This window comes from Schistocerca nitens, chromosome 5, assembly GCF_023898315.1.
Source record: "Schistocerca nitens isolate TAMUIC-IGC-003100 chromosome 5, iqSchNite1.1, whole genome shotgun sequence".
Classification (NCBI taxonomy): domain Eukaryota; kingdom Metazoa; phylum Arthropoda; class Insecta; order Orthoptera; family Acrididae; genus Schistocerca; species Schistocerca nitens.
Window position 1 is genome coordinate 334,921,251 of NC_064618.1, and position 27,499 is coordinate 334,948,749.

At 39.3% G+C, this 27,499-nt stretch overlaps 1 protein-coding gene across 1 annotated transcript in view; it reads right to left on the reverse strand.

The window, feature by feature from the left end:
* Positions 1-27,499, reverse strand: part of LOC126259491 (neuronal acetylcholine receptor subunit alpha-3-like) — a 157,341-nt gene that overhangs the window by 116,670 nt on the left and 13,172 nt on the right. The window contains exons 2-4 of the mRNA XM_049956331.1: positions 10,216-10,367; positions 1,131-1,175; positions 923-1,026 (exon numbers count right to left, since the gene is read on the reverse strand). Of these exons, the coding sequence (XP_049812288.1) occupies positions 923-1,026; positions 1,131-1,175; positions 10,216-10,367 (301 nt within the window). The remainder of the gene's footprint in view (positions 1-922; positions 1,027-1,130; positions 1,176-10,215; positions 10,368-27,499) is intronic.

Here is a 27,499-nt window from a genome sequence, read left to right on the forward strand (position 1 = left end):
TATAAGTTTTTTCGTTGTCGAGTTATTCTGGTTTGATAACTTAAAATTTGCACCCTATATACATTTCGAAGATGTATTTGAGTTTTTGTTAAAATTTGGTAAATGGAAATGCCGCATGGCTAGGGCCTCATGTCGGGTGTACTGTTGGACAGGTGCAAGTCTCTCGAGTTGACGCCACTTCGGCGACTTGCGTGTCGATGGGAATGAAATGCTGATGATAAGGACAGCACATCACCCAGTCCCTGAGCGGAGAAAATCTCCGACCCAGCCGTCAATAGAACCCAGACCGTTAGGCACGACATTCCGTGGCGCTGACCACTCAGCTACCAGGGGCGGACGTTAAAATTTGATATTAAGTTATAATCGATCAGTTTGTGCGTGTCTGTGTGTGTGCGTTTCCTTACTTTTGATTAGTTTTATGCCACTGTACTTATATAGGTGCTAACATTAATGTCACTGAAATTAAAGTTAGAAATTACTTACAAATTTGTGGAAAGGATACATTAATGCCTTCTGTCGAATGGCAACCCTGTACGTTTCAACTGATTGTACTGATCTACCAAGAGGCCAATGAAATAAAAAAATGGAAGCTCCACAGTTACTTCGATACTTCAAAATATATGAAGTTCCAAATAATTACCATGCGATAAATAATAACCCTTAAAATGTTAGCATTCTTTATTTATTTATTGGCTCATTAATGCTGTTTTTTTTTAATGTCTACAAAGTTTTAAATGCGTATTCAGTGAAGCAGCATTGTGGTGCTCATGACTGGACAAAATTAACTTATTGGTCTTAAATATGTTTTGATGGTGAGAGGGGTGCATTTATTTGCTACTAGAAAGGGAAAGTGTAAGAAAATTAGGAGAATGGGGATGCACTTAATGAATATTGTTTTTAGTCCCTGTGTCATCGAACTCACCTATGTAAAACTCCTAGGTCAGGTGTCCAGATCTCGTCAGTATAAACGTAAACAGTTTTTACTACGTCACTACCTGTCCAAGATAAGCGTGAGTCCGTCCAAGCCTGTGGACAGAAGTACAGCACTATTACTAGATCTCACTAGGATTTGGAAATATTAAATAATTACTTACGTAATTGAAGATATAAATATTACATGTTCTACTCACAATGTAAATAAGGCCTTCAATCTCCATTACCCGCGCGTATCCATACTGAAACATTATTATAATAAGAAAAATCTATGGATAAACAGGAGACATGACTTACAATTTACAAGAATTTTATATTATTCTTTAAATTTGCTTATTTCCTTTTTAATGGCAGCAGACTTACGATCAAGACAGTAGATCTACACCGAATGAATATAGCAGAAACGTACAACAAGTGCTTACGCTGATACATACTTACATAAAATATCATAACTGTTATTTAAATACTTTAAATAATTTCTTCATACTGTGGGCCAAAGCCTGCACAATATTGTTACGTCACAGAAAATATATTTGGGTTAACCACATAAAAATTAACATTTCTTGCCTGGTAATGCAAGAAGGCTTATAACGGATAAGTGCTGAGCAGTGCCCTAGCCCAGGACGTTGAACTGTCTAGCGCCAGTACACCAAAATGATGTCATAGAGAGAGGTTCCGTCATTGCGGTGACAACGCACCCTGAAGTGAGAAAACTTTTTCAAGAGGCAAGTACTCTCACCGAGGAAACTGACGTAGCGGAAGGAGCTAGCCAACGACTCTGGTTGGTTGGTTGGTTGGTTGGTTGGTTGGTTGGTTTTTGGGGAAGGAGACCAGACAGCGTGGTCATCGGTCTCATCGGATTAGGGAAGGACGGGGAAGGAAGTCGGCCGTGCCCTTTCAGAGGAACCATCCCGGCATTTGCCTGGAGTGATTTAGGGAAATCACGGAAAACCTAAATCAGGATGGCCGGACGCGGGATTGAACCGTCGTCCTCCCGAATGCGAGTCCAGTGTCTAACCACTGCGCCACCTCGCTCCAACGACTCTGAAGCGTGTAGTTGTATAATACTAAAGCTCTGGGTTGTTTCCTTCATGAGCTGACGAAACAAGAAGAGCAGAGGTAATGAAGTCATCGTCAGTCAGTGGCGACGACCAGCTATGTCGACGTACTGCTTTTTCGGGGATGAGGGTGCTGCTGTGGAGGGGAACTGGCCAGCAGCCACGCCCCCTTCCCGCCGGCAGCCTGCGCGCTGCCTGCTGAGGACGACACACCACGCTGCCTCGCATCACTCGCCCCCGCAGTGACTCATCAGTGGTGATATCTTTACATTTTCAACTTATTAAAAAAAAAAGACTTTTACTTCATCCTATCAACAAGAACCCTTGGCATGTTTACCTCATTCACATTATTATGTTTTATTCTAATTTTGTTTTGATGTTTTATGCTGTTTTGATGTTTCATGATGATTCTTGTATACACACAATATTGTTGACGTAAGTCCCTTTGTGACCTCAAGGAGGTCTTTAGAGTCTCTACACCATCCCATAGGTTACGACCCCTGCCATCTTCCGTGAGGACCATTCTTAATCAAGTGATGTTTACTTTGTTTTGCAATCTAATATTGTTTACATTCAAATAATAATTACATTGAGCGATTTCACATACATTCTCCGCTCCCACGGAAGGAGGAGGAGTTCAAAGGATGAGCCAGACAGTAGGAGGTTTTACTTTATTATATGAGCTTCCAAACGGTAACTTTCATTTTTGCATTGCGGCCAAGCCACGGCCGTCAGTGTTAGCTGCCTGTAAATTCTTTCGTCCCATGGTTTAGCAACAGAATGTCAGCACCGATGAAGGGCACTTTGTTCACACAGTCTTCAGGTGTGTACATGATGCCGAACTACGCCGCCTGTGCCAGACTTCCGAGCCGTTCTAGGCGCTACAGTCTGGAACCGCGCGACCGCTACGGTCGCAGGTTCGAATCCGGTCTCGGGCATGGATGTGTGTGATGGCCTTAGGTTAGTTAGGTTTAAGTAGTTCTGACTTCTAGGGGACTGATAAACTTTTTTTTGTGCCAGACTCTGAGTCGAAGACCACGCACAGTAGACAATGACACCACCAGTCACCTATTCCGGATTTAGGCTCCGGAAGCATCAAGTATTCCTCTGAACAGAAGATTGCACGCAGACTACGTGGCGTCTTCGTACTGTCAGATCACTTACTGGCTCACTGCTTCCTGAGAGTGTACGCTTCCTGGTGGAGTGTATGTTCTGATACAGACCGGTAGCTGCCTGCTACCTTGCTGTTTCTCACCAGTCCAGGTGCTGATATTCGGCCAGAGCAAGCGCACGCCTTCGAAAATGAGAATTCTGAGGTCTGCGGTTCGAATACTATCCTCTCCCGAACTGTATTCTGTGCTCGAGTTGGGCTAACAGTCTGGTCGGGACTGTTGCGCATCAACGCAGGATCTGTGCCAGGGCCGGCTTTCTGATGACTACACCGTATGACAAAACAGGTTAGTGTCATCGACGTACATCACACGTTATGTCAATTGTGGCTTACATAGAGGGATATGATCCTTTCTTAGTGTGGGCACAGAGGGGTATGAACCTATCTCAGTGTGTACCATCAGGGAGGTGTCAAATGTCAGAATTATTCAGGTAAAGTCAGTAGTGCCCACTATTAACCTTACGGTTGTTTTTGAGGGACGGATATAGAGGTATTAGCGGTAGTTGTGGTGGGATGTCAGGATAGGTGGTGTAATTAGATATATCACCATATAAGGCAATGATGGGGTGAGATTATTATCTGGGCCACCAGACTGAAGCCAAGTTCATGTCCACTGATAAATCGTAAATATATGACAGTCAAGTATTACTACATCAGGCGAGGGATCTGTGTTGTGTAGTGAGTGTCCAGGATAGGACGCCTGTGCTGAAGTTAACATGTGGCCCTCGCCAACGTTGCCAGCTCGCAGAAGTAAGCGAGGCACAGTTCTGTTATCAGGACTATGGTAGCGAGGAAGAGCGGAAGAGCAACATCAGACTACAGACTTCGGTGGCAGCCTGCTGTACCGACCTCTACAGGAGTCGGCTGAGGTGGCTAGCACACACCTGTGGCTCAGTACTTCAGTAGCTGGCGCACAACTAGGGCTCAGTAACTGAACATTTTTTTGAGTCATCTGTCTTTTGACTGACTTGATGCGGCCAGCCACGAATTCTTCTCCTGTGCCAACCTCTTCATCTGAGATTAGCACTTGCAACCTACGTCCTCAGTTGTTTGCTGTATGTTTTCCAACCTCTGCCTTCCTCTCCAGTTTATACCCTCTACACCTCCCTCTAGTACCTTGGAAGTCATTCCCTCATGTCTTAACAGATTTCCTATCATCCTGTCCATTCTCCTTGTTAGTGTTTCCTCTCCGATTCTGCGCAGAACCTTCTCACCTTACCAGTCCACCAAATTTTCAACATTCGTCTGTCTCAAACCCTCGACTCTACTCTGCTGCAGTTTTCCCACAGTCCATATTTCACTAACATACGATGCTGTGCTCCAAACGTACATTCTCAGAAATTTCTTCCTCAAATTAAAACCTATGTTTGATACTAGTAGACTGTTCTTGACCAGAAATAACCTTTTTGCCATTGCTAGTCTGCTTTTGATGTCCTCCCTGTTCCATCAATCATTGGGTATTTTGCTGCGTAGATAGCTGAATTCCTTAAACTTCATCTACTTGGTGACCATAAATACTAATGTTAATTATCTCTCTGTGCTCACTTCTGATGGTCATTACCTTCGTCTTTCTTCGAATAACTCTCGGTCCAAATTCTGTACTCATTAGACTGTTCATTTCATTCAGCAGATCATGTAATTCGTCTTCACTTTCACTCAGGATAGCAATATCATCAGCGAATTGTATCATTGATATCCTTTCACCTTGAATTTTAATTCCGCTGCTGAACCTTTTTCTTATGTCCATCACTGCTTCTTCGATGTAGAGGTTGAACAGTAGGGGTGAAAGTCTACATCGCTGTCTTACACCATTTTTAATCCGAGCACTTCGTTCTTCGTCGTCCACTCTTATTTTTCCCTCTTGGCTCTTGTAGTTATTGTATATTACCCGTCTCTCCCTACAGCTTACCCATTTTTTTCTCAGAACTGCTAACATTTTGTAGCATTTTACATTGTCAAATGTATGTGTCTTGATTTTTCTTTAGTCTTGCAAGTGTCCCTCTGTAATATGTTAGATTTTAAGCACAGAACGAGGATAAGGTGTTATTATTACATATCTCAGAGCTTTGGGAGTAACGTTTTCCAGAAAACTCTACAGAGCGAAAGTCTAATGTGACATGATAGAGATGATTTTAATTGTTTACGTGTGTTAAATTTTTCACCAAACCTGCAATCTTTGTTATCCAAGTTATTGTTTGTTGTATAGACTATATTGCTTAACTGGAAGTTGTTAACTGACTTTTCAAATAACTGTTTTAGTAAACTCTTTCATTTCATTGATAAATTTATTATTCATCTGTGTTCTGTGGCAGAAAATGCTGTTTTGAGTTTGTATTCTTTCTTAGTAAATGTAAGTTCAGACTGTATCTTGTTCCATGGTCAAGGACCGGTCTGGCTGTGCAGTACATGTCGGAGTTATTATGATGTTCATTACTGGTCCATAGATGTATCCACATGGTGTAATTAAAGTACTCATGTTTAGGAAATATCCTTACAACGACATAGATTAACATTTTTGGTTATTACTCTGATGGTCCATATCTGTATATAGAAAACTGAATTCAAATTTTGTGAATTTTTGCAGGCTAAAAAGTTCTTAGCACAGTATTGACTGTACCTGAATAGTTTGTAACTTAAAGACACTGGCTGCTACACACTGATGCCACAAGGCTAAGGTGTAACATGTCGGTGACACTATGTGTGGCTTCAGACCACTCAAACTGACAATTTGTATTCATTCCTAGAGCTTCTGTATTCGTTACGATGTATCTGTCATTTTATTCCTTAAAGGAAATTAATGGTTTTTATCCTTACATTGAATGTAACTTTATTGCGTATTTGCCGATTGAAAACTTCTTTGAGAGTTTCAGTTCCTTTCTTTGCAAGGAGTTCTCCAGTTTTCTCAAGTGCTTCAATATTACTGTCATTGGCGAAGAGAATTTTTTACCACTGTACTGTAAGCTTGCTGTGGTTCACAACCACATGGGTCCTGATATGAAAAGAAGTGGCACTCCGGACCATCACTCCTGGTTGTAGGTCCATATCCCGCCACTGTGTGGGATGTCTCCAGAAACGTCTTCTCTGCTCGGCAGGGTTCATTTCACAGCGAGACTCATCACCGAGGACAATTCTATTTCAAGCAATGTCTGCTCGTTATTCTGACGATCTAACGCGCCACTTAGAAGTAGGCGCCATATCCCTCAGGAGGACACCCAACTCTTCCGAACGAGGAAAAGATGACTGTAAACTGTAAAGTTAGGAACATGGTATGTTGTAATATACAAAGTGCAAGAGGTCAAGGATGGCTGGTGTGTGCAATTATCCCATGATAGACTGGGATGAAAGACAGGATGTTTGGCGCGGAGGCTGGTACACTGTGTCAGTTGGATGGCAATTGAAAGTCACGGGAACACTGAGATAACCATACTGTCTTTTTTGCTAACAAGAGCAGTACGGGATTAGTTGAGGTGATGTCTCGCTGCGGTCAGCACCTGCAGCACAGTTAGCCTTAAAAAGTGGTGCGTGCTTACCTCACCATGCGACCCCAGACGGTGATCGGCTTATGGAGTCACTCTGGCAGACAGGCGTACAGCGGTGAAGTCATGATGTTAGCATCTCAGTGAGAGTGGTGTGGCACAGATGCACTCCTGCAGTAGCAGAGTCGACGTCCGCAAGGTTACGTACACTTTGTGATCAAAAGTATCCGGACACCTGGCTGATAATGACGTACAAGTTCGTGGCGCCCTCAGTCGGTAATGCTGGAAATCTGTATGTCTTGGCCCACCCATAGCCTCGATGACAGCTTCCACTCACGGAGGCATACGTTCAGTCTGGTGCTCGAAGGTTTCTTGGGCAATGGCAGCCCATTCCTCACGGAGTGCTGCACTGAGGACAGGTATCGATATCGGTCGGTGAGGCCTGGCACTAAGTTGGCGTTCCAAAACATCCCAAAGGTGCTCTGTAGTATTCAGCTCAGGACTTAGTACAGGCCAGTCCACTTCAAAGATTTTATTGTCATGTAACCACTCCGCCACAGTCAGTGGATTCTGAACAGGTGCTCGATCGAGTTGAAAGATGCAACCACCATACTCGAATTGCTTTTCAACAGTGGGAAGCCAGAAGGCACTTAAAAGGTCAATGTAGGCCTGTGCTGTGATAGTGCCACGCAAAACAACAACGGGTGCAAGGCCCTTACATGATAACATAACCACACCATAACACCACCGCCTCCGAATTTTACTGTTGACACTACACACGCTGGCAGATGACGTTCACCGGGCATCCGCCGTACCCACACCCTGCGATCGGATTGCCACATTGTCTACCGTGATTCGTCACTCCACACAAAGTTTTTCCCCTGTCCAGTTGTCCAATGTTTGCGTATCTTACACCAAGCAAGGCGTCGTTTGGCATTTACCAGCGTGATGTGTGGTTTATGAGCAGCCGCCCGACCATGAAATCCAAGTTTTCTCACCTCCCGCCTAACTGTCATAGCACTTGCAGTGGATCCTGATGCAGTTTGCCATTCCTGTGTGATGGTTTGGATAGATGTATGCCTATTGAACATTACGACCCTCTTTGACTGTCGGCGGTCTCTGTCACCCAACAGACGAGGTCGGCCTGTACGCTTTTGTTCTGTTCGTGTCTCTTCATGTTTCCACTTCACTGTCACATCGGAAAACAGTGGACCTAGGAATATTTAGGAGTGTGGGAATCTCGCGTACAGACGTATGACACGTGACACCCAATCACCTGACCTCATTCGAAGTCCGTGAGTTCCGCGGATCGCCCCATTCTGCTTTCTCACGACGTCTAATGACTAAGGTCGCTGATATGCAGTACCTGGCAGTAGGTGGCAGCACAATGCACCTAATATGAAAAAAACGTATATTTTTGAGAGTGTTCGGATACTTTTGATCACATATTGCAGCATCTATACAGTGAGTGACCCCCAGGTGCGAACCCCATGAAGGCTCAGACAGGCCACCTGAAGTAGGTACTTGTCAACCAGCAAACGATCCGCAGCTGGAAGGGTGCCGTTCTTTTCCTGACAGCGTCAGGCATAGGCGCAGCCCACAGTTTCGCATGCCACGGAGGCAGCATCTACGTAGTAGCCGCATGTTGGAGCACCCACAGTGGGTCGATAACTGTCGCGGAGTATATCTCGGAAGTGATTGCAGACAGTGACAGCACTTATAGCAGCGGCGTGCAGTGTTTATGGTCACTCGTGCTGACCATGGTTTCACAGGACATAATTTCTAAACACATAGGTTATGGAAGCGGTATAGGACCAACACGTATGTGGTGTAATCCCGGTCGGCCCTGCGACAGTCTGATCCCTCACATTATGCTTTGGCGACTATATCCCAGCCCTAGCAACACTTTCAAGGCTGTATGTGAGGTAATCACCCTTGCTCTAGTGCGAGGTTGGTGCCTTCAGTCACAGCAACTGTGTACCATGTTTCCGCCACACAATTTTCTCTATAATGTATTTCCCATATTCCACTCCTAACGTGCAACTTTACCTGCATCTCCTATGCCTCCAAGTATGACTTCCAAAACGTTCCAGTATGTTTTTACTCATACGAAAGTCATTATATTGAATATATCGGTCACTTTCCACGCATAACTTCAAAATTTTACTTGACGTACTGTCTCCTAGTGCGTACACCGTTTTTTACCGGTATTCATCACTGATTATCATATTTATCCTCATGTTCTGCAGTCACGGGTTTTAAGACCATTGATGGCCCTAACAAGCTGCTTTTAAGCCTCTTGTTTTACTGCACGCTACTATCATCTCGAAAAATCCCCTCTGAAGTCCAGATGGGTCGTTTTATGAACCACCCCACCGAAAAACCTTAATATGCGAAAAGGAGGCGATTTATATGTCTGTCCTTGTTATAAACCTTGGTATATCAGGGTATTCCTCACCCTTAAAACACGGTTTCCCCTTCTTGTGTCTTATCAATTTAATCCAAGTTAAATTCAACGGCTATGGTACTCGTATTTGTGCACTGGTTTTAATCTGCGTAGTGCTACCTGTTGGCTTGATAACGACTAGGTCTCCGTCTTACTTACACTGATCCACATTTGCAGCTTGCTACATCGTGCCTTCTGTTCTTTCCACGCTTAATCAAAATTCTGTAGGCTTTATAATTCGCTTACATATATTTCTCCTGCACGTTTTTCTTACTTTCGCACACAAGGACTATCCCATCTGTTCAGGTGAGAGCTAGTTAATGTTATCGTCGCGAATTTAATTCCATTGAGACATACTAAGTATGATGGCACGCTGAAAGGGAATACCTCCTAATTTTTTGTTGTTGTGACAACTCTTAAAGCATTTTAAATTTAACGAACGTTGTTAGCTTTCTCTATATGTATTATTCGTGTCTATATATTTATTTCTCAACATAGTCATCCTGGTGACGAACACATTTCTCCCGACGAGAGATCAGTTTGTTGATACCGTCATCATAGAATGTTTGACTTTGTTGACGAAGCAACAACCTAACCTGTGCTTGTATCGCTTCACCACTGTCGAACTCAAGTTCTCGAAGGCGTTCTGTAAGTTTTGGAAACAGATGAAAATCGGATGGGGCAAAGCCTAGGCTGTATGGTGGATGATCAATGACACTGAACCCAAGACTTGAGATTGCTGCAGATGTTGCAGGGCTCGAGTGTGAACTGGTATTTGTCACGCTGAACAAGAGGGTGCTCCAAGTCTGGAGGAACGCTTCAAATTTGAAACTCGGTTAAAGCACACCATTTCCTAAGCAACGACATAGTTACATTGCACACCGATATGTTACAGGCTACAATTTGGAACTCTCTAGCGGCAGAGAGCTGCAGATACCTAGACATGTTAACAACTTAAGTTTTATTTAAAAAAAAAACTTTAAGCGTTTCACATTAAAAACTCGGAGACATTACTTTCAGCGTGCCATTGTGTTTATTGGGGAAGAAGAGAATCTGATAAATCCAGGATGTAGTGATCACTGCACAGATGTTTCTTAACCGAGCGATACGATCGATTTGCAGGAACCTCACCAGATCCACGTTGAGGAGGTCAATGTAGAGTCTCACTTTCAGCTGGTCACCAGGGGGCGGCAGTGCGCGATCGTAGTTCTTGAATAAGGCAGACCGCACTGCCGCTATCTGGGACGCGGAAGCCGAAACCGCTTCCACTGCACGCCGTTCACCTGTCGAGGAAGGAGTATCATACACTGCTGCGTAAAACAGCCCAACAAGTGACATCAGTAAGACTAACACATACATAAGCAGCTGAGATAGTATAACGATTTCTGCAAATCATAACGTGAGGAAGGTGTTACAAAAATTAAGAACACAGAAATAGCACCTAAATTATTTGATAAATGCTATCTAGAACAACAGAAACAAATTACATCTGTTTACATTTAGAGCAATGTAAATTGGAAAAAACACACTTGTGGCTCCGTTTATGGAGTAGGATAAAAATGGTCAATAGATCTTTTGAATCTGACGGAAAACAAAGAGGGAAAACTAATGTTTGACGTCCTGCCACAGATTAATTGATCAAAAACGTGGCAAAGGTTGGTACTGAACACGGTTGGGGAAAGAGATCAAAATGTCATTTTCTAATCAACGGTCCCGGAAATTAACTTACAAGATGGGTAGGGAAAACAAGAAAAGTGTACATACGGATAGCTGGACGATGATTTAAATACTATTGCTACCTAGCATTCGAGCCTATCTATTGACCCGACATCTCTCACTGGATTAGAGTTTAGTTACATGTGTGTCTTAATGAGCTCCTTGTAGTTGGTGATCAAACTAAAGTTTGTTGGGACCAAATTTTTGCTATACAGTGAATGCTCGTAAACAGTTGTAGTTTGTTCGTGAAGCTATGTTAAAGAATCTCAGCATGAGACGAGGATATGTTCGTGCTGATGACTCTAATTTCCTGTGTAGTATTGTTGTAATGGAACAGACCACAGATAGTGCAACAACCGCACAAAGTTGCCACTAATAATCTGATGCCGAGAATTTGATGTTTACACTACATACCAGTATTTTCACTATTGTTGTCAGTCAGAGGGGGTTTAACCTGACTTAATGTTGAACTTTGAGAAGCGAGTTCGTTTGGGACCTGAAGATTCCGGTGAATGCCACTCTAGAAATTATTGCTCGAATCTAGCCAGTTAAGAGTTTTATCTGTAGTAAACACTAATATCATTAAATGTGGCAAAGAAATCTACTGCAAGTATCGTCCGTATAATATTCTGCTTGTCATAAAGTTTGTGAGGTGCAGATCTCAAATAGATCTGCTTATCCTAAATCTATTTATGACACTGTTAAAAGATCTCCTCAGGTAAAATGTGTTAAAGATAGTGATAACATTACATATCTCATCGATAGTAGCTGATTTAGTACCACCATCTGTAGCGCTTGTTGCTTTCTGTCATTTCGCTCGTTGAAAGTGAGTAACGAAATTTTACACATTAGTCGTCAACTAAAGAAGTCGAATTCCGCACAGCAGATACGACTCCACCGAGCCCAAATGTATCTCTATGTTTGAAACAGATAAAATATTGTTTCAGTCAAAACCCAGAGCTTTGATAGAAAACTTTATATAACTAGCCAAGATACTGTTAAGAACTCCATTTTGCCGGCCTGAGTGGCCGTGCGGTTCTAGCTGCTACAGTCTGGAACCGCGAGACCGCTACGGTCGCAGGTTCGAATCCTGCCTCGGGCATTGATGTGTGTGATGTGCTTAGGTTAGTTAGGTTTAAGTAGTTCTAAGTTCTAGGGGACTGATGACCTCAGAAGTTGAGTCCCATAGTGCTCAGAGCCATTTGAACCATTTTTTGAACTTCATTTTTCTGTAACTAGTTTCGACTATTGCCTCATCATCTGGCAGACTTTAAAGCATTAATCAGAGTAAAGCCTACGTATCTGTAGGTACAAACTGTGTTATATTAACAACTAATGTTTTAGAAGCAAGTGATCGCACCTTTTTTTCCACAACATTAACTACAAATTCGGCACATTTTGTGAATATGGATACCTGGAATAAATTTTGATTTAAGCTTCAACGTTTTCCAGATAATGAGACATTTGCAACAACAAACAAAAAGACCCAGTAAAGTGCAAGTATGTCATTAACAAATTAAGTAAAACATTTATGTGAGCAAATTTATAATTTCGAACATGTTCTTATTGAAACGTTCTGGAAATACGTTTGTCAGTTGTATCCCCATCAACAGGGCACCGGGTTTCAACTGAGCAAGGCCTGTAAACCATTATTAAACGCCATCAAAGAGCAACGGCACGAGGGGACGCGAGATCCTTCCGCCACGGCGGACGGAGATGAACTGCGCCTACCACCGGGCGTGGCTGCAGCTACCCCCACCCCTCCCACCACGCGGCGTCCCGCAGGCCGTCCGCGCCGGGATACGACTCGGGACCCCGCGAACATAAATACCACGGACACAGCGCCGGCAGATCATTCCATCAGCACCACCTGATGATGGCAGAACGGTTATTCGCCGAAATATCGTGGAACTTCCACGATCGGATCCGGCTGGACACCCGAGAACCTTGGATACAGCACATTCACCGGGAAAGCCTCAGTTCAGATGTGTGTCTGTTACTGATGACAAGCTATTCACTTCACAATTTGTGACGGCTAAGTCACGAACCATGGACCTTGCCGTTGGTGGGGAGGCTTGCGTGCCTCAGCGATACAGATAGCCGTACTGTAGGTGCAACCACAACGGAGGGGTATGTGTTGAGAGGCCAGACAAACGTGTGGTTCCTGAAGAGGGGCAGCAGCCTTTTCAGTAGTTGCAAGGGCACCAGTCTGGATGATTGACTGATCTGGCCTTGTAACAATAACCAAAACGGCCTTGCTGTGCTGGTACTGCGAACGGCTGAAAGCAAGGGGAAACTATGGCCGTAATTTTTCCCGAGGGCATGCAGCTTTACTCTATGATTAAATGATGATGGCGTCCTCTTGGGTAAAATATTCCGGAGGTAAAATAGTCCCCCATTCGGATCTCCAGGCGGGGACTACTCAAGAGGGTGTCGTTATCAGGAGAAAGAAAACTGGCGTTCTACGGATCGGAGCGTGGAATGTCAGATCACTTAATCGGGCAGGTAGGTTAGAAAATTTAAAAAGGGAAATGGATAGGTTAAAGTTAGATATAGTGGGAATTAGTGAAGTTCGGTGGCAGGAGGAACAAGACTTCTGGTCAGGTGACTACAAGGTTATAAATACAAATTCAGTTAGGGGTAATGCAGGAGTAGGTTTAATAATGAATAGGAAAATAGGAATGCGGGTAAGCTACTACAAACAGCATAGTGAACGCATTATTGTGGCCAAGATAGATACGAAGCCCACACCTACTACAGTAGTAAAAGTTTATATGCCAACTAGCTCTGCAGATGACGAAGAAATTGAAGAAATGTATGATGAAATAAAAGAAATTATTCAGATAGTGAAGGGTGATGAAAATTTCATAGTCATGGGTGACTGGAATTCGGTAGTAGGAAAAGGGAGAGAAGGAAACGTAGTAGGTGAATATGGATTGGGGCTAAGAAATCAAAGAGGAAGCCGCCTGGTAGAGTTTTGCACAGAGCACAACTTAATCATAGCTAACACTTGGTTTAAGAATCGTGAAAGAAGGTTGTATACATGGAAGAACCCTGGAGATACTAAAAGGTATCAGATATATTATATAATGGTAAGACAGAGATTTAGGAACCAGGTTTTACATTGTAAGACATATCCAGGGGCAGATGTGGACTCTGACCACAATCTATTGGTTATGACCTGTAGATTAAAACTGAAGAAACTGCAAAAAGGTGGGTACTTAAGGAGATGGGACCTGGATAAACTGAAAGAACCAGAGGTTGTAGAGAGTTTCAGGGAGAGCATAAGGGAACAATTGACAGGACTGGGGGAAAGAAATACAGTAGAAGAAGAATGGGTAGCTTTGAGGGATGAAATAGTGAAGGCAGCAGAGGATCAAGTAGGTAAAAAGACGAGGGCTAGTAGAAATCCTTGGGTAACAGAAGAAATATTGAATTTAATTGATGAAAGGAGAAAATATAAAAATGCAATAAATGAAGCAGGCAAAAAGGAATACAAACGTCTCAAAAATGAGATCGACAGGAAATGCAAAATGGCTAAGGTGAGAAACAGAATTTATTCCATCAATAATAATCAGATTTAGATTATTGTTAAAGATTGGGGCTGCACCTTTTCATTTCTGATTTCCAGAAGTAATAGGAGCATCGAGATGAAATAATTGTTCAACACTAATAACATGACAAAAAATTGCCCCAATAATGATATTATCTTATTATATTCAACTAAGAACTTTCATTTGAACAATTATCATTCTAAGAATTATTATTGGGGCAATAGGGGGTTTAAATCAAACATCTTTACGCCAACTTCTAGCATATTCTTCAATTAGACATTTAGGGTGTATAATTAGATCCCTAACAGTCAGAGAAAACATCTGAGAACTGTATTTTATTATTTACTCACTATTAGGATTAATCATGGTTTTATTATTATTGAAGCAAATAAACCTATTTTTTTAAAACCAAATTTATTCAGGCAGAAATATAAAAACTGAAATTAAATTCATAATATTCCAATCTCTCTTATCCATAGGTGGTTTACTGCCATTTCTTGGATTTCTACCAAAATGAATTGTAATACAATCATTAATAGAAAACAACATAGCAACTATTATAACCATTATGGTTGTATTAACTACAATTACACTTTATTATTACATATGTATTAGATTTTCAGCCCTAATTATGTCATACACAGAAAATTCATGATTTATAAAAATAAAGTCTCAAAAATCAAGAATTATTCTTCCTATACCAGTAATAATTTCAACAATAGGATTGATCTCAACATCAACCTTAATTTCATTATACTAAGGACTTAATTAAACTAATGACCTTCAAAGTTATAATTAAAAGAATAATCTTTTAGGCCTTAGTAAAATTTTACACCTCTAGAATTGCAGTCTAGAATCATAATTCAATATAAGGCCTAAAACATGGTAAGAGAGAAAACATCTCATAAGTAGATTTACAGTCTACCACCTAAAATTCAGCCATCTTACCGCAAAAATGATTATTCTCAACCAACCATAAGGACATTGGTACTTTATACTTTCTATTTGGAGCATGAGCAGGAATAGTAGGAACATCAATAAGAATACTTATTCGTGCTGAACTTGGTCAACCAGGATCTCTAATTGGAGATGACCAAATTTATAATGTTATTATTGCAGCCCACGCATTTGTAATAATTTTCTTTATAGTAATACCTATTATAATTGGTGGATTTGGTAATTGACTTGTACCATTAATAATTGGTGCACCAGATATAGCATTCCCACGAATAAATAATATAAGTTTTTGATTACTACCACCTTCATTAACCCTTCTTCTTACATCTTCTATAGTAGATAATGGCGCTGGTACAGGATGAACAGTTTACCCTCCTCTAGCAGGAGCTATCGCACATGGGGGTGCATCTGTAGACCTAGCTATTTTCTCACTCCACTTAGCAGGTGTGTCATCTATTCTTGGTGCAGTAAACTTCATTACAACAGCAATTAATATACGATCAGAAAGTATAACTTTAGATCAAACACCTTTATTTGTATGATCTGTAGCTATTACAGCCCTCCTCCTCCTTCTTTCACTCCCAGTTTTAGCAGGAGCTATCACTATACTATTAACAGATCGAAATTTAAATACATCGTTCTTTGATCCTGCAGGAGGGGGTGACCCAATTTTATATCAACACCTATTTTGATTCTTTTGACACCTAGAAGGTTTACATTTTAATTCTACCAGGATTTGGGATTATCTCTCCCATTGTATGTCAAGAAAGAGGAAAAATTGAATCATTTGGAACATTAGGTATAATTTATGCTTTATTATGAATTGGACTAATAGGATTTATTATATGAGCACACCACATATTCACAGTAGGAATGGATGTTGACACACGAGCATACTTTACATCAGCAACAATAATTATTGCCGTACCTACAGGAATTAAGGTATTCAGATCATTAGCCACACTATATGGAACTAAATTCAAGTTCAATCCACCATTATTATGAGCTCTAGGATTTTTTTTTCTATTCACAATTGGTGGATTAACAGGATCAGTATTATCAAATTCATCACTTGATATTGTATTACATGATACATATTATGTAGTAGCCCACATCCACTATGTATTATCTATAGGGGCAGTATTCGCAATTATAGGAGGCGTTATTCAATGACACCCACTATTTACAGGATTAACTATTAATAATACATGATTAAAAATCCAATTTACAATTATATTCAAAGGAGTAAACTTAACATTCTGCCCTCAACATTTCTTAGGGTTAGCAGGAATACCACGACGATATTCAGACTACCCAGATGCATATACATCATGAAATGCGGTATCAAGAATTGGGTCTACAATTTCTATTGTAGGAATCATTATATTCATTGTAATTATATGAGAAAGAATGGTTACAAACCGAGCAATCATATTCAGGGCTAATATAAGAAGATCAACAGAATGGCTACAAAATAACCCTCCTGCAGAACACAGTTACTCTGAATTACCATTAATTTCTAGATTCTAATATGGCAGATTAGTGCAGTAGATTTAAGCTCTACAAATAAAGGTTTGACCTTTTATTAGAAAAATTCATTAATGGCAAGATGATCAAATTTATCCCATCACGATGGAGCTTCACCATTAATGGAGCAATTATCATTCTTCCATGATCATACTATGGTCGTATTATTATTAATTACAATAATTGTAGGTTATGCCCTAAGTTATATATTATTTATTGCCTATACAAACCGAAACATACTTCATAGACACTTAGTTGAAACAATCTGAACAGCATTACCAGCAATTACGCTAATTTTTATTGCACTTCCATCATTATGACTATTATATTTACTTGATGATTCAGTAGATGCAATTATCATAATCAAAACCATTGGACGACAATGATACTGAAGATATGAATATTCAGACTTTATAGATGTAGAATTTGACACTTATTTAAAACCAGAACAAGACCTAGAAAATGACGGATTTCGACTTCTAGATGTAGATAACCGAACAATTCTACCAATAAATACAGAAGTACGAGTATTAACAAGAGCATCAGACGTTCTACACTTATGAGCAGTTCCTGCATTAGGAGTTAAAATTGATGCAACGCCAGGTCGACTAAACCAAGGAACATTTACAATAAACCGACCTGGATTATTCTTTGAACAATGCTAAGAAATTTGTGGAGCAAACCACAGATTCATACCAATTGTAATTGAAAGGACTTCAGTAAACTTATTTATCAAGTGATTATCTAAGATAATCTAAGGAGTTAGTTAAAATATATAACATTAGAGTGTCAATCTAAAATAACTAAACAATTAGTACACCTTGAAATACATCAGATGGCTGAAAGTAAGTAATGGTCTCTTAAACCAAACAATAGTAAATTAACGACTACTTCTGATGGGGAAATTTAATCCAAATCCCTCAAATATCCCCTCTTATATGATTCTCCCTGTTCATCATATTTTCGGCTAAATTAATTCTATTTAATCAAATAAACTTTTTCTCATTTAAGCCAAATCTTATTAAAAGAGCAGAAAAAAGAACAATTGACATAAAAAACTTAAATTGAAAATGATAACAAACTTATTCTCAACATTTGACCCATCAACTAACATCTTCAATTTATCATTAAATTGAACTAGAACATTCATAGGACTATTATTTATCCCATCAATGTTTTGACTTACACCATCACGAATTAATATTATTTGAAATAAACTAAACTTAACCTTACACAATGAATTTAAAACATTACTAGGACCAAAATCATTTAATGGAACAACATACATCCTTATCTCAATTTTTATTATAATACTATTTAATAATTTTATAGGATTATTCCCTTACATCTTTACTAGAACTAGACATTTAGCATTAACATTTGCAAAGCTCTACCTATATGATTAAGATTCATGTTATTTGGATGAATTAATCATACCAATCACATATATACACACCTTGTTCCACAAGGAACACCTCCTGCATTAATATCATTTATAGTTTTAATTGAAACAATTAGAAATGTAATTCGACCAGGTACACTAGCAGTACGACTAGCAGCAAATATAATTGCAGGACACTTACTATTAACATTACTAGGAAATACAGGACCATCTATAGCAATAAACTTAATTTCACTATTAATTATTGGACAAATACTTCTATTAATTCTAGAATCAGCAGTAGCAATAATTCAAGCTTATGTTTTCTCAATTTTAAGAACTTTATATTCTAGAGAAGTATACTAAACCTATGTTAACAACTCACTCAAATCACCCATTCCACTTAGTAGATTATAGACCTTGACCATTAACAGGAGCAATTGGAGCAATAGTTCTAGTATCAGGATTAGCAAAATGATTTCACCTATTTAACATTAACTTATTTATAATTGGATTTGGAATTACCCTACTAACTATAATCCAATGATAACGAGATGTAGTACGAGAAGGGACATATCAAGGGCTACATACAGGATTTGTATCAATTGGATTACGATGAGGAATAATTTTATTTATTGCATCAGAAGTATTATTCTTTGTTTCACTTTTCTGAGCATTTTTTAGAAGAAGACTAGCACCAACTATTGAACTAGGAATACTATGACCTCCAATAGGAATCCAACCTTTTAATCCTATACAAATTCCATTACTTAATACAGCTATTCTTTTGGCATGAGGAGTAACAGTAACATGAGCACACCATAGTTTAATAGAATCTAATCATACTCAAGCATTACAAGGACTATTCTTCACAGTATTACTAGGACTATATTTCACTATACTTCAAGCATACGAATATTGAGAAGCACCTTTCACCATTGCAGACGCAGTTTATGGGTCAACATACTTTGTTGCAACAGGATTCCACGGTATACATGTAATTATTGGAACAATTTTCTTATCAACATGTCTACTTCGACATTCAATAAACCAATTCTCACCAAGACACCACTTTGGATTTGAAGCATCAGCATGGTACTGACACTTTGTAGACGTAGTATGATTATTCCAATACATTTCTATTTATTGATGAGGTAGATAATTGTTTCTCTAGTATAAATAGTACATTTGACTTCCAATCAGAAAGCTTGATATAAATCAAGAAAAACAATCCTAATTCTATCTACAAGAATTTTTATTAGATTTATTATCCCAATAATTGTTATAATCCTTGCAACAACATTATCAAAGAAATTAATTAATTACTGAGAAAAAAGATAACCATTTGAGTGGGGTTTCACCCAAAAAGATCAGCACGAATACCATTCTCACTGCGATTCTTCTTAATCGCAGTAATTTTAAAAACCTCAGATGATATAATCTGAAGAGTATCAACAATATTTTTTATCCTAGTATTATTAGGTGGACTATACCATGAATGAAATCAAGGAGCATTACAATGAGTGGAATAAAGGGTTGTAGTTAACTATAACTATGGGTTGCATTCAAAAAGTATGGATATAATCAATCAACCTTAAATAGAATAAGAAGCGAAATATTGCAGTCAGTTTTGACCTGGAAGATTGGTAAATAAAATACCCTTATTCTTATTAATTGAAGCCAAAAAGTGGCGTATTACTGTTAATAACATAATTGAACTATAAAGTTCCAATTAAGGAAATGTAAAGCCAATATGAAAGGTGCTAACTTTTTATATTAGCGGTTAACCTCCGTTTACATTTCTAAAATTTATATATTTTAAATAAAACATTACATTTTCACTGTAAAAATAATATATCTATATTTATAAATACCTAAAAGTAAAAATACTTCCGTAACATCTTCAGTGTCATGCTCTAATTATAAGCTATTTAAGTAAACGAAAAATAATATCACCAAAATAAATATTCAAAAAATAAAAGTTAAAAGATAAATCTTAAAATTTGAATCATATCAACCCTGAATATAACCAATTAAATAAATAAATAGTCTATATAAACCTTGACCACCAAATAATTCACCTCAACCATAATCAAATGATTTAGATGAATAATAACCTAATTTTAAAGGAATATATCTAATAAATTTAGACGAAAGAAAAGGTATAAACCATATAAACCAGCAAATCTGACAAAAGAAAGTATACTTAAAGAAAATAAATTTGAGAAAAATCAAAATTAGAAATAAGATAACCCAAATAAGAACCTAAAACAACTACAGTAATAGTTAAAAACTTTAAATAATAAGGTAAAGGAATCACATGAGGAATAGGAAAAATTAACCAAGACAAAAGACTACCACCAAAAACAGCAACAAACAATAAACCAATTATACCAAATGACATATAATAACCCTTATCATCAAAAGAAAATCTAGAATAAAAATTATTATCACCAGATATTGAATAATAAAACAAACGAAAAGAATAAGAAGCAGTTAAACCAGCAGAAAAGAAATAAAGAAAAAAAGTAAAACAATTAATTCATCTTAAACAAACCATTTCAATAATTAAATCCTTTGAATAAAAACCTGCTAAAAAGGCATATACACAAAGACAAACTAGAAACATTAAAACAAACTGAAGTTAAAGGTATAAAATTAACAACCGAACCTATAAAACGAATATCCTGAGAATCCTTTAAATTATGAATTATCAAACCTGCACACTTAAACAATAACGCCTTAAATAAAGCATGAGCTAATAAATGAAAAAATGCAAGTTTTGGATAACCTATAGCCAAAATTCTTATTATTAAACCAAGTTGTCTTAAAGTAAAAAGAGCAATAATCTTCTTCAAATCAAATTAAAAATTAGCCCCCAACCCAGCCATAAATATAGTTATACAACCAATTAAAAGTAAAAATCAACCACAATTATAAGTATCTAATATTGCTCTCAAACGAATTAATAAATAAACTCCAGCAGTAACAAGAGTAGAAGAATGAACTAAAGCAGAAACAGGAGCAGGAGCAGCCATAGCAGCAGGAAGTCATGAAGAAAAGGGAATTTGATCTCTTTTAGTTATAGCTGCTAAAACAATTAATATAGTAATAAGCTTTATTTCAAAAGAATTAGAAATAAAATCATAATAATAAATATAATTTCAACCAGCAAAATTCAATATTCAAGAAATAGAAATTAAAATAGCAACATCACCAATACGATTATAAAGTGCAGTTAATATACCTGCACTATAAGATTTTACATTCTGGTAGTAAATTACTAAACAATAAGAAACTAAACACAAACCATCCCATCCTAATAAAATTCTAATCAAATTAGGACTAATAATTAAAAAACCTATAGAAAGAATAAATATTAAAACAATAATAATAAAACGATTAAATATTCTTTTCTCCCGAAATATAATCCTCTCTATAATAAATAACCAAAGAAGAAATATACACTCCTGGAAATTGAAATAAGAACACCGTGAATTCATTGTCCCAGGAAGGGGAAACTTTATTGACACATTCCTGGGATCAGATACATCACATGATCACACTGACAGAATCACAGGCACATAGACACAGGCAACAGAGCATGCACAATGTCGGCACTAGTACTGTGTATATCCACCTTTCGCAGCAATGCAGGATGATATTCTCCCATGGAGACGATCATAGAGATGCTGGATGTAGTCCTGTGGAACGGCTTGCCATGCCATTTCCACCTGGCGCCTCAGTTGGACCAGCGTTCGTGCTGGACGTGCAGACCGCGTGAGACGACGCTTCATCCAGTCCCAAACATGCTCAATGGGGGACAGATCCGGAGATCTTGCTGGCCAGGGTAGTTGACTTACACCTTCTAGAGCACGTTGGGTGGCTCGGGATACATGCGGACGTGCATTGTCCTGTTGGAACAGCAAGTTCCCTTGCCGGTCTAGGAATGGTAGAACGATAGGTCCGATGACGGTTTGGATGTACTGTGCACTATTCAGTGTCCCCTCGACGATCACCAGTGGTGTACGGCCAGTGTAGGAGACCGCTCCCCACACCATGATGCCGGGTGTTGGCCCTGTGTGCCTCGGTCGTATGCAGTCCTGATTGTGGCGCTCACCTGCACAGCGCCAAACACGCATACGACCATCATTGGCACCAAGGCAGAAGCGACTCTCATCGCTGAAGACGACACGTCTCCATTCGTCCCTCCATTCACGCCTGTCGCGACACCACTGGAGGCGGGCTGCACGATGTTGGGGCGTGAGCGGAAGACGGCCTAACGGTGTGCGGGACCGTAGCCCAGCTTCATGGAGACGGTTGCGAATGGTCCTCACCGATACCCCAGGAGCAACAGTGTCCCTAATATGCTGGGAAGTGGCGGTGCAGTCCCCTACGGCACTGCGTAGGATCCTACGGTCTTGGTGTGCATCCGTGCGACGCTGTGGTCCAGTCCCAGGTCGACGGGCACGTGCACCTTCCGCCGACCACTGGCGACAACATCGATGTACTGTGGAGACCTCACGCCCAACGTGTTGAGCAATTCGGCGGTACGTCCACCCGGCCTCCCGCATGCCCACTATACGCCCTCGCTCAAAGTCTGTCTGTGGTGTCACCGCTAGACACCACACTTGCTAGGTGGTAACTTAAATCGGCCGCGGTCCTGTAGTACATGTCGGACCCGCGTGTCGCCACTGTGTACTCGCAATCCTAGCGCCACCACATGGCAGGTCACAAGACACGGACATGACCTCGCCCCAGTTGTACGGACGACATAGCTTGCGACCACACGTATCACGTCTTCCTCTCATTTGCCGAGAGACAGATTAAATAGCCTTCAGCTAGTCCATCGCTACTACCTAGCAAGGCGCCATGTGTATCATTGCTAATTGCTTACTACTATGCAAGAGATGTATTTCAACAAGAACAAGACTACATTAAAGTTAAGTATATTAAAATCTCTCTTCTTTTCTTTATAGTTTTCATCCAGTCTCCTGTTTCAGAATTTACGCCCGTCTGCGTTAGTTTCGCGTGCTTCTAGCCACTCATTGTGTCGAGACCTTAGGGAATCGACACAACACTGTCAACTGCAAATATGGTTCATGTCCACGCTGTCGCGGCATGCTACCAGTGTTAAAGACTGCGATGGAGCTCCGTATGCCACGGCAAACTGGCTGACACTGACGGCGGCGGTGCACAAATGCTGCGCAGCTAGCGCCATTCGACGGCCAACACCGTGGTTCCTGGTGTGTCCGCTGTGCCGTGTGTGTGATCATTGCTTGTACAGCCCTCTCGCAGTGTCCGGAGCAAGTATGGTGGGTCTGACACACCGGTGTCAATGTGTTCTTTTTTCCATTTCCAGGAGTGTATATAACAAAAGACATAAAAATAAGAGACATTCAATCCAAAATTAAAGTCATAAGAACCATAGAACCATTTAAATTAAAAAGTTCTCATTCAACAAAAACTGTATAATCAATTATTAAATAATAAATACTTAAAATAAAAATTATGGTTCTAGAAAAAAATAAAGAAAAAAAACTCAAAGAACAAATAGAAAATAAATTCACGGCCTAAGATGAAAAAATTCATATCATTGATTCCACAAAACAACGTTTTTAATTAAAATCCTTAAGCAACCTAAACAAAAAAATATTCACCCTTTAAACAAAGAATATTTAAAGGCAATCAATGTAAAAGTAAAAGATGATATTCACGAAAATAACCAAGAGAACAAGTATAAACACCAGAATAATAATTACCATGCTGAGAATAGGAATACATATATAAAGTATAAACAGCTCTAAAAAAAGACAAAAAAATTAAAACAAAAAATCTAAAAGATCAAGACATAATTCTATTTAATAATCTAAGTTCACCTACCAAATTTAATGAAGGAGGAGCAGCTATATTTGATGATCTTAAAAGGAATCACCATAAAGCCATTCTTGGTATCAAATTAATTATACCCTTGTTAATTAATAATCTTCGTCTACCTAAACGTTCATAAATAATATTAGATAAACAAAATAACCCAGAAGAACATAACCATGACCTACAGGAAAATTAAAGAGACCTTTGGAGAGAAGAGAACCACTTGTATGAATATCAAGAGCTCAGATGGCAACCCAGTTCTAAGCAAAGAAGGGAAGGCAGAAAGGTGGAAGGAGTATATGGAGGGTTTATATAAGGGCGATGTACTTGAGGACAATATTATGGAAATGGAAGAGGAGGTAGATGAAGATGAAATGGGAGATACGATACTGCGTGAAGAGTTTGACAGAGCACTGAAAGACCTGAGTCGAAACAAGGTCCCCGGAGTAGACCACATTCCATTGGAACTACTGACGGCCTTGGGAGAGCCAGTCCTGACAAAAATCTACCATCTGGTGAGCAAGATGTATGAAACAGGCGAAATACCCTCCGAAGAATATAATAATTCTAATCCCAAAGAAAGCAGGTGTTGACAGATGTGAAAATTACCGAACAATCAGTTTAATAAGCCACAGCTGCAAAATACTAACACGAATTCTTTACAGGCGAATGGAAAAACTGGTAGAAGCCGTCCTCGGGGAAGATCGGTTTGGATTCCGTAGAAATACTGGAACACGTGAGGCAATACTGACCTTACAACTTATCTTAGAAGAAAGATTAAGGAAAAGCAAACCGACGTTTCTAGCATTTGTAGACTTAGAAAGCTTTTGACAATGTTGACTGGAAAACTCTCTTTCAAATTCTAAAGGTGGCAGGGGTAAAATACAGAGAGCGAAAGGCTATTTACAATTTGTACAGAAACCAGATGGCAGTTATAAGAGTCGAGGGACATGAATGGGGTGCAGTTGTTGGGAAGGGAGTAAGACAGGGTTGTAGCCTCTCCCTGATGTTATTCAATCTGTATATTGAGCAAGCAGTAAAGGAAACAAAAGAAAAATTCGGAGTAGATATTAAAATCCATGGAGAAGAAATAAAAACTTTGAGGTTCGCCGATGACATTGTAATTCTGTCAGAGACAGCAAAGGACTTGGAAGAGCAGTTGAATGGAATGGATAGCGTCTTGAAAGGAGGATATAAGATGAACATCATCAAAAGCAAAACGAGGATAATGGAATGTAGTCGAATTAAGTCGGGTGATGCTGAGGGAATTAGATTAGGAAATGAGACACTTAAAGTAGTAAAGGAGTTTTGCTATTTGTGGAGCAAAATGACTGATGATGGTCGAAGTAGAGAGGATATAAAATGTAGACTGGCAATGGCAAGGAAATCGTTTCTGAAGAAGAGAAATTTGTTAACATCGAGTATAGATTTAAGTGTCAGGAAGTCATTTCTGAAAGTATTTGTATGGAGTGTAGCCATGTATGGAAGTGAAACATGGACGATAAACAGTTTGGACAAGAAGAGAATAGAAGCTTTCGAAATGTGGTGCTACAGAAGAATGCTGAAGGTTAGATGGGTAGATCACATAACTAATGAAGAAGTATTGAATAGGATTTGGGAGAAGAGAAGTTTGTGGCACAGCTTGACCAGAAGAAGGGATCGGTTGGTAGGACATGTTCTGAGGCATCAAGGGATCTCATAGTATTGGAGGGCAGTGTGGAGGGTAAAAATCGTAGAGGGAGACCAAGAGATGAATACACTAAGCAGATTCAGAAGGCTGTAGGTTGCAATAGGTACTGGGAGATCAAGAAGCTTGCACAGGATAGAGTAGCATGGAGAGCTGCATCAAACCAGTCTCAGGACTGAAGACCACAACAACAAGTCGTCCTTCCAGAGAATCTGGATGACTGGAACTAAATGGTTAAAAAGCTGCACACAGGTTATCTTAAATGGAGTTTAAGCATTAACTTATAGGAAATGGAGTATCTGTTTATTGAAAGAGTGGGTCAAGGCCTGATGTTATGTTTCCAACCAGTGAGGTCTGTGAAATCTTCTTAATATGTGGCAGTCATTATTAACAGTGATGGATCCAATAAAATCAAATTTAAGAACCACACTGGCGAAGGCATACTAGCAACCAACACCTCCAAAATGCCTTCTCCATTGCCAGGAAGTTCATTTTAATTCTTTCTGTTACTTCGTATGTTTCTGCTCTGTACATTACTATACTTTCTACAATAGTTTAAATATCATAACTTCGTTTCTGATGTAATGTGTGTGTGTGTTCCATAAATCATTGACGTCATAATCAAGAGAACAGGAAAGACAGTAAAAGTGGAGTAAAACTTCCGCTGTTAAATCCAGTAAAGAGAGCAGATAAGTGAAATGAATACATTGAAGGTCTCTACGAGGGGAGGAATTCCTCATAACGTGACAGAAGAAGAAACGAAAATAAAGTTTAAAAATAAACAACTCCTGTTTTACAGTCAGTGTTTCAGAGAGTTTTGGAAGACTTTCTGTCCAATATAAGAGAAAGTGTAAACAATACTCATTCGAAATTTCTAAATCAAAACAAGCATTATTCAACTTGGTGTGTAGAATCTGCCAGTCTGTTGTAAAATTATGTCCCACACAGTCCCGAAGGTATCGAAGATCGATAAGTGTGAGAGCTGTCACACAATAAGTTTAACAGGTAATGTGTGCATGTTGACGATAAGATTAACATACAGAAAAATGGAAAACAAAAGTCAGGATCTGTTCGACAATAAATAGTTTGGCTTTAGAAAAGGAAACGGCAACACAGATGGATTTCGGCCATTGAACTCGGTAACGTGAGCAAGTTCAGGAAAATATTAAAAAAAACATTCATAGGACTTCCTGATTTAGAAAAGAGCGTTCAGCAGTGCAAAATGGTGCAAGATGTTAAAAATTCTGATACAGTGTTAAACTATAGGGTAAGACGAGTAATATGCAATCTGTATAAGCCCCAAGAGGGAACAATGAGAAGGGAAGACAAACGACGAAGTCCTTGGATGAAAAATAGGGTTAGAGCAGAGATTCGATCATTGTCTGTTACAGTTCTACCTATACATCCAAGAAGTGGAAACAAACAAGAGGGAATTCCTGGCTAACACAAGTCTACTAGTATCAAATATTGGCCTTAATTTGGGGAAAAAAGTGTGAGAATGTATGTTTGGAGCACTTTTCTCTATTACAGTGAATTCATGGTGAAAGGATTGCTACATTGAGATCTGCCGATATCACTATCATCAGTGAAAATGAAGAAGATTACCAGAACTTGTTGGATTAACAGTCCAATAAATGCAGACTGTGGATTGAGGATAAACAAAAGAAAGGTTAAATTAATGAGGAGTATCAGAAATGAGATATGCTATGAAATTACAGT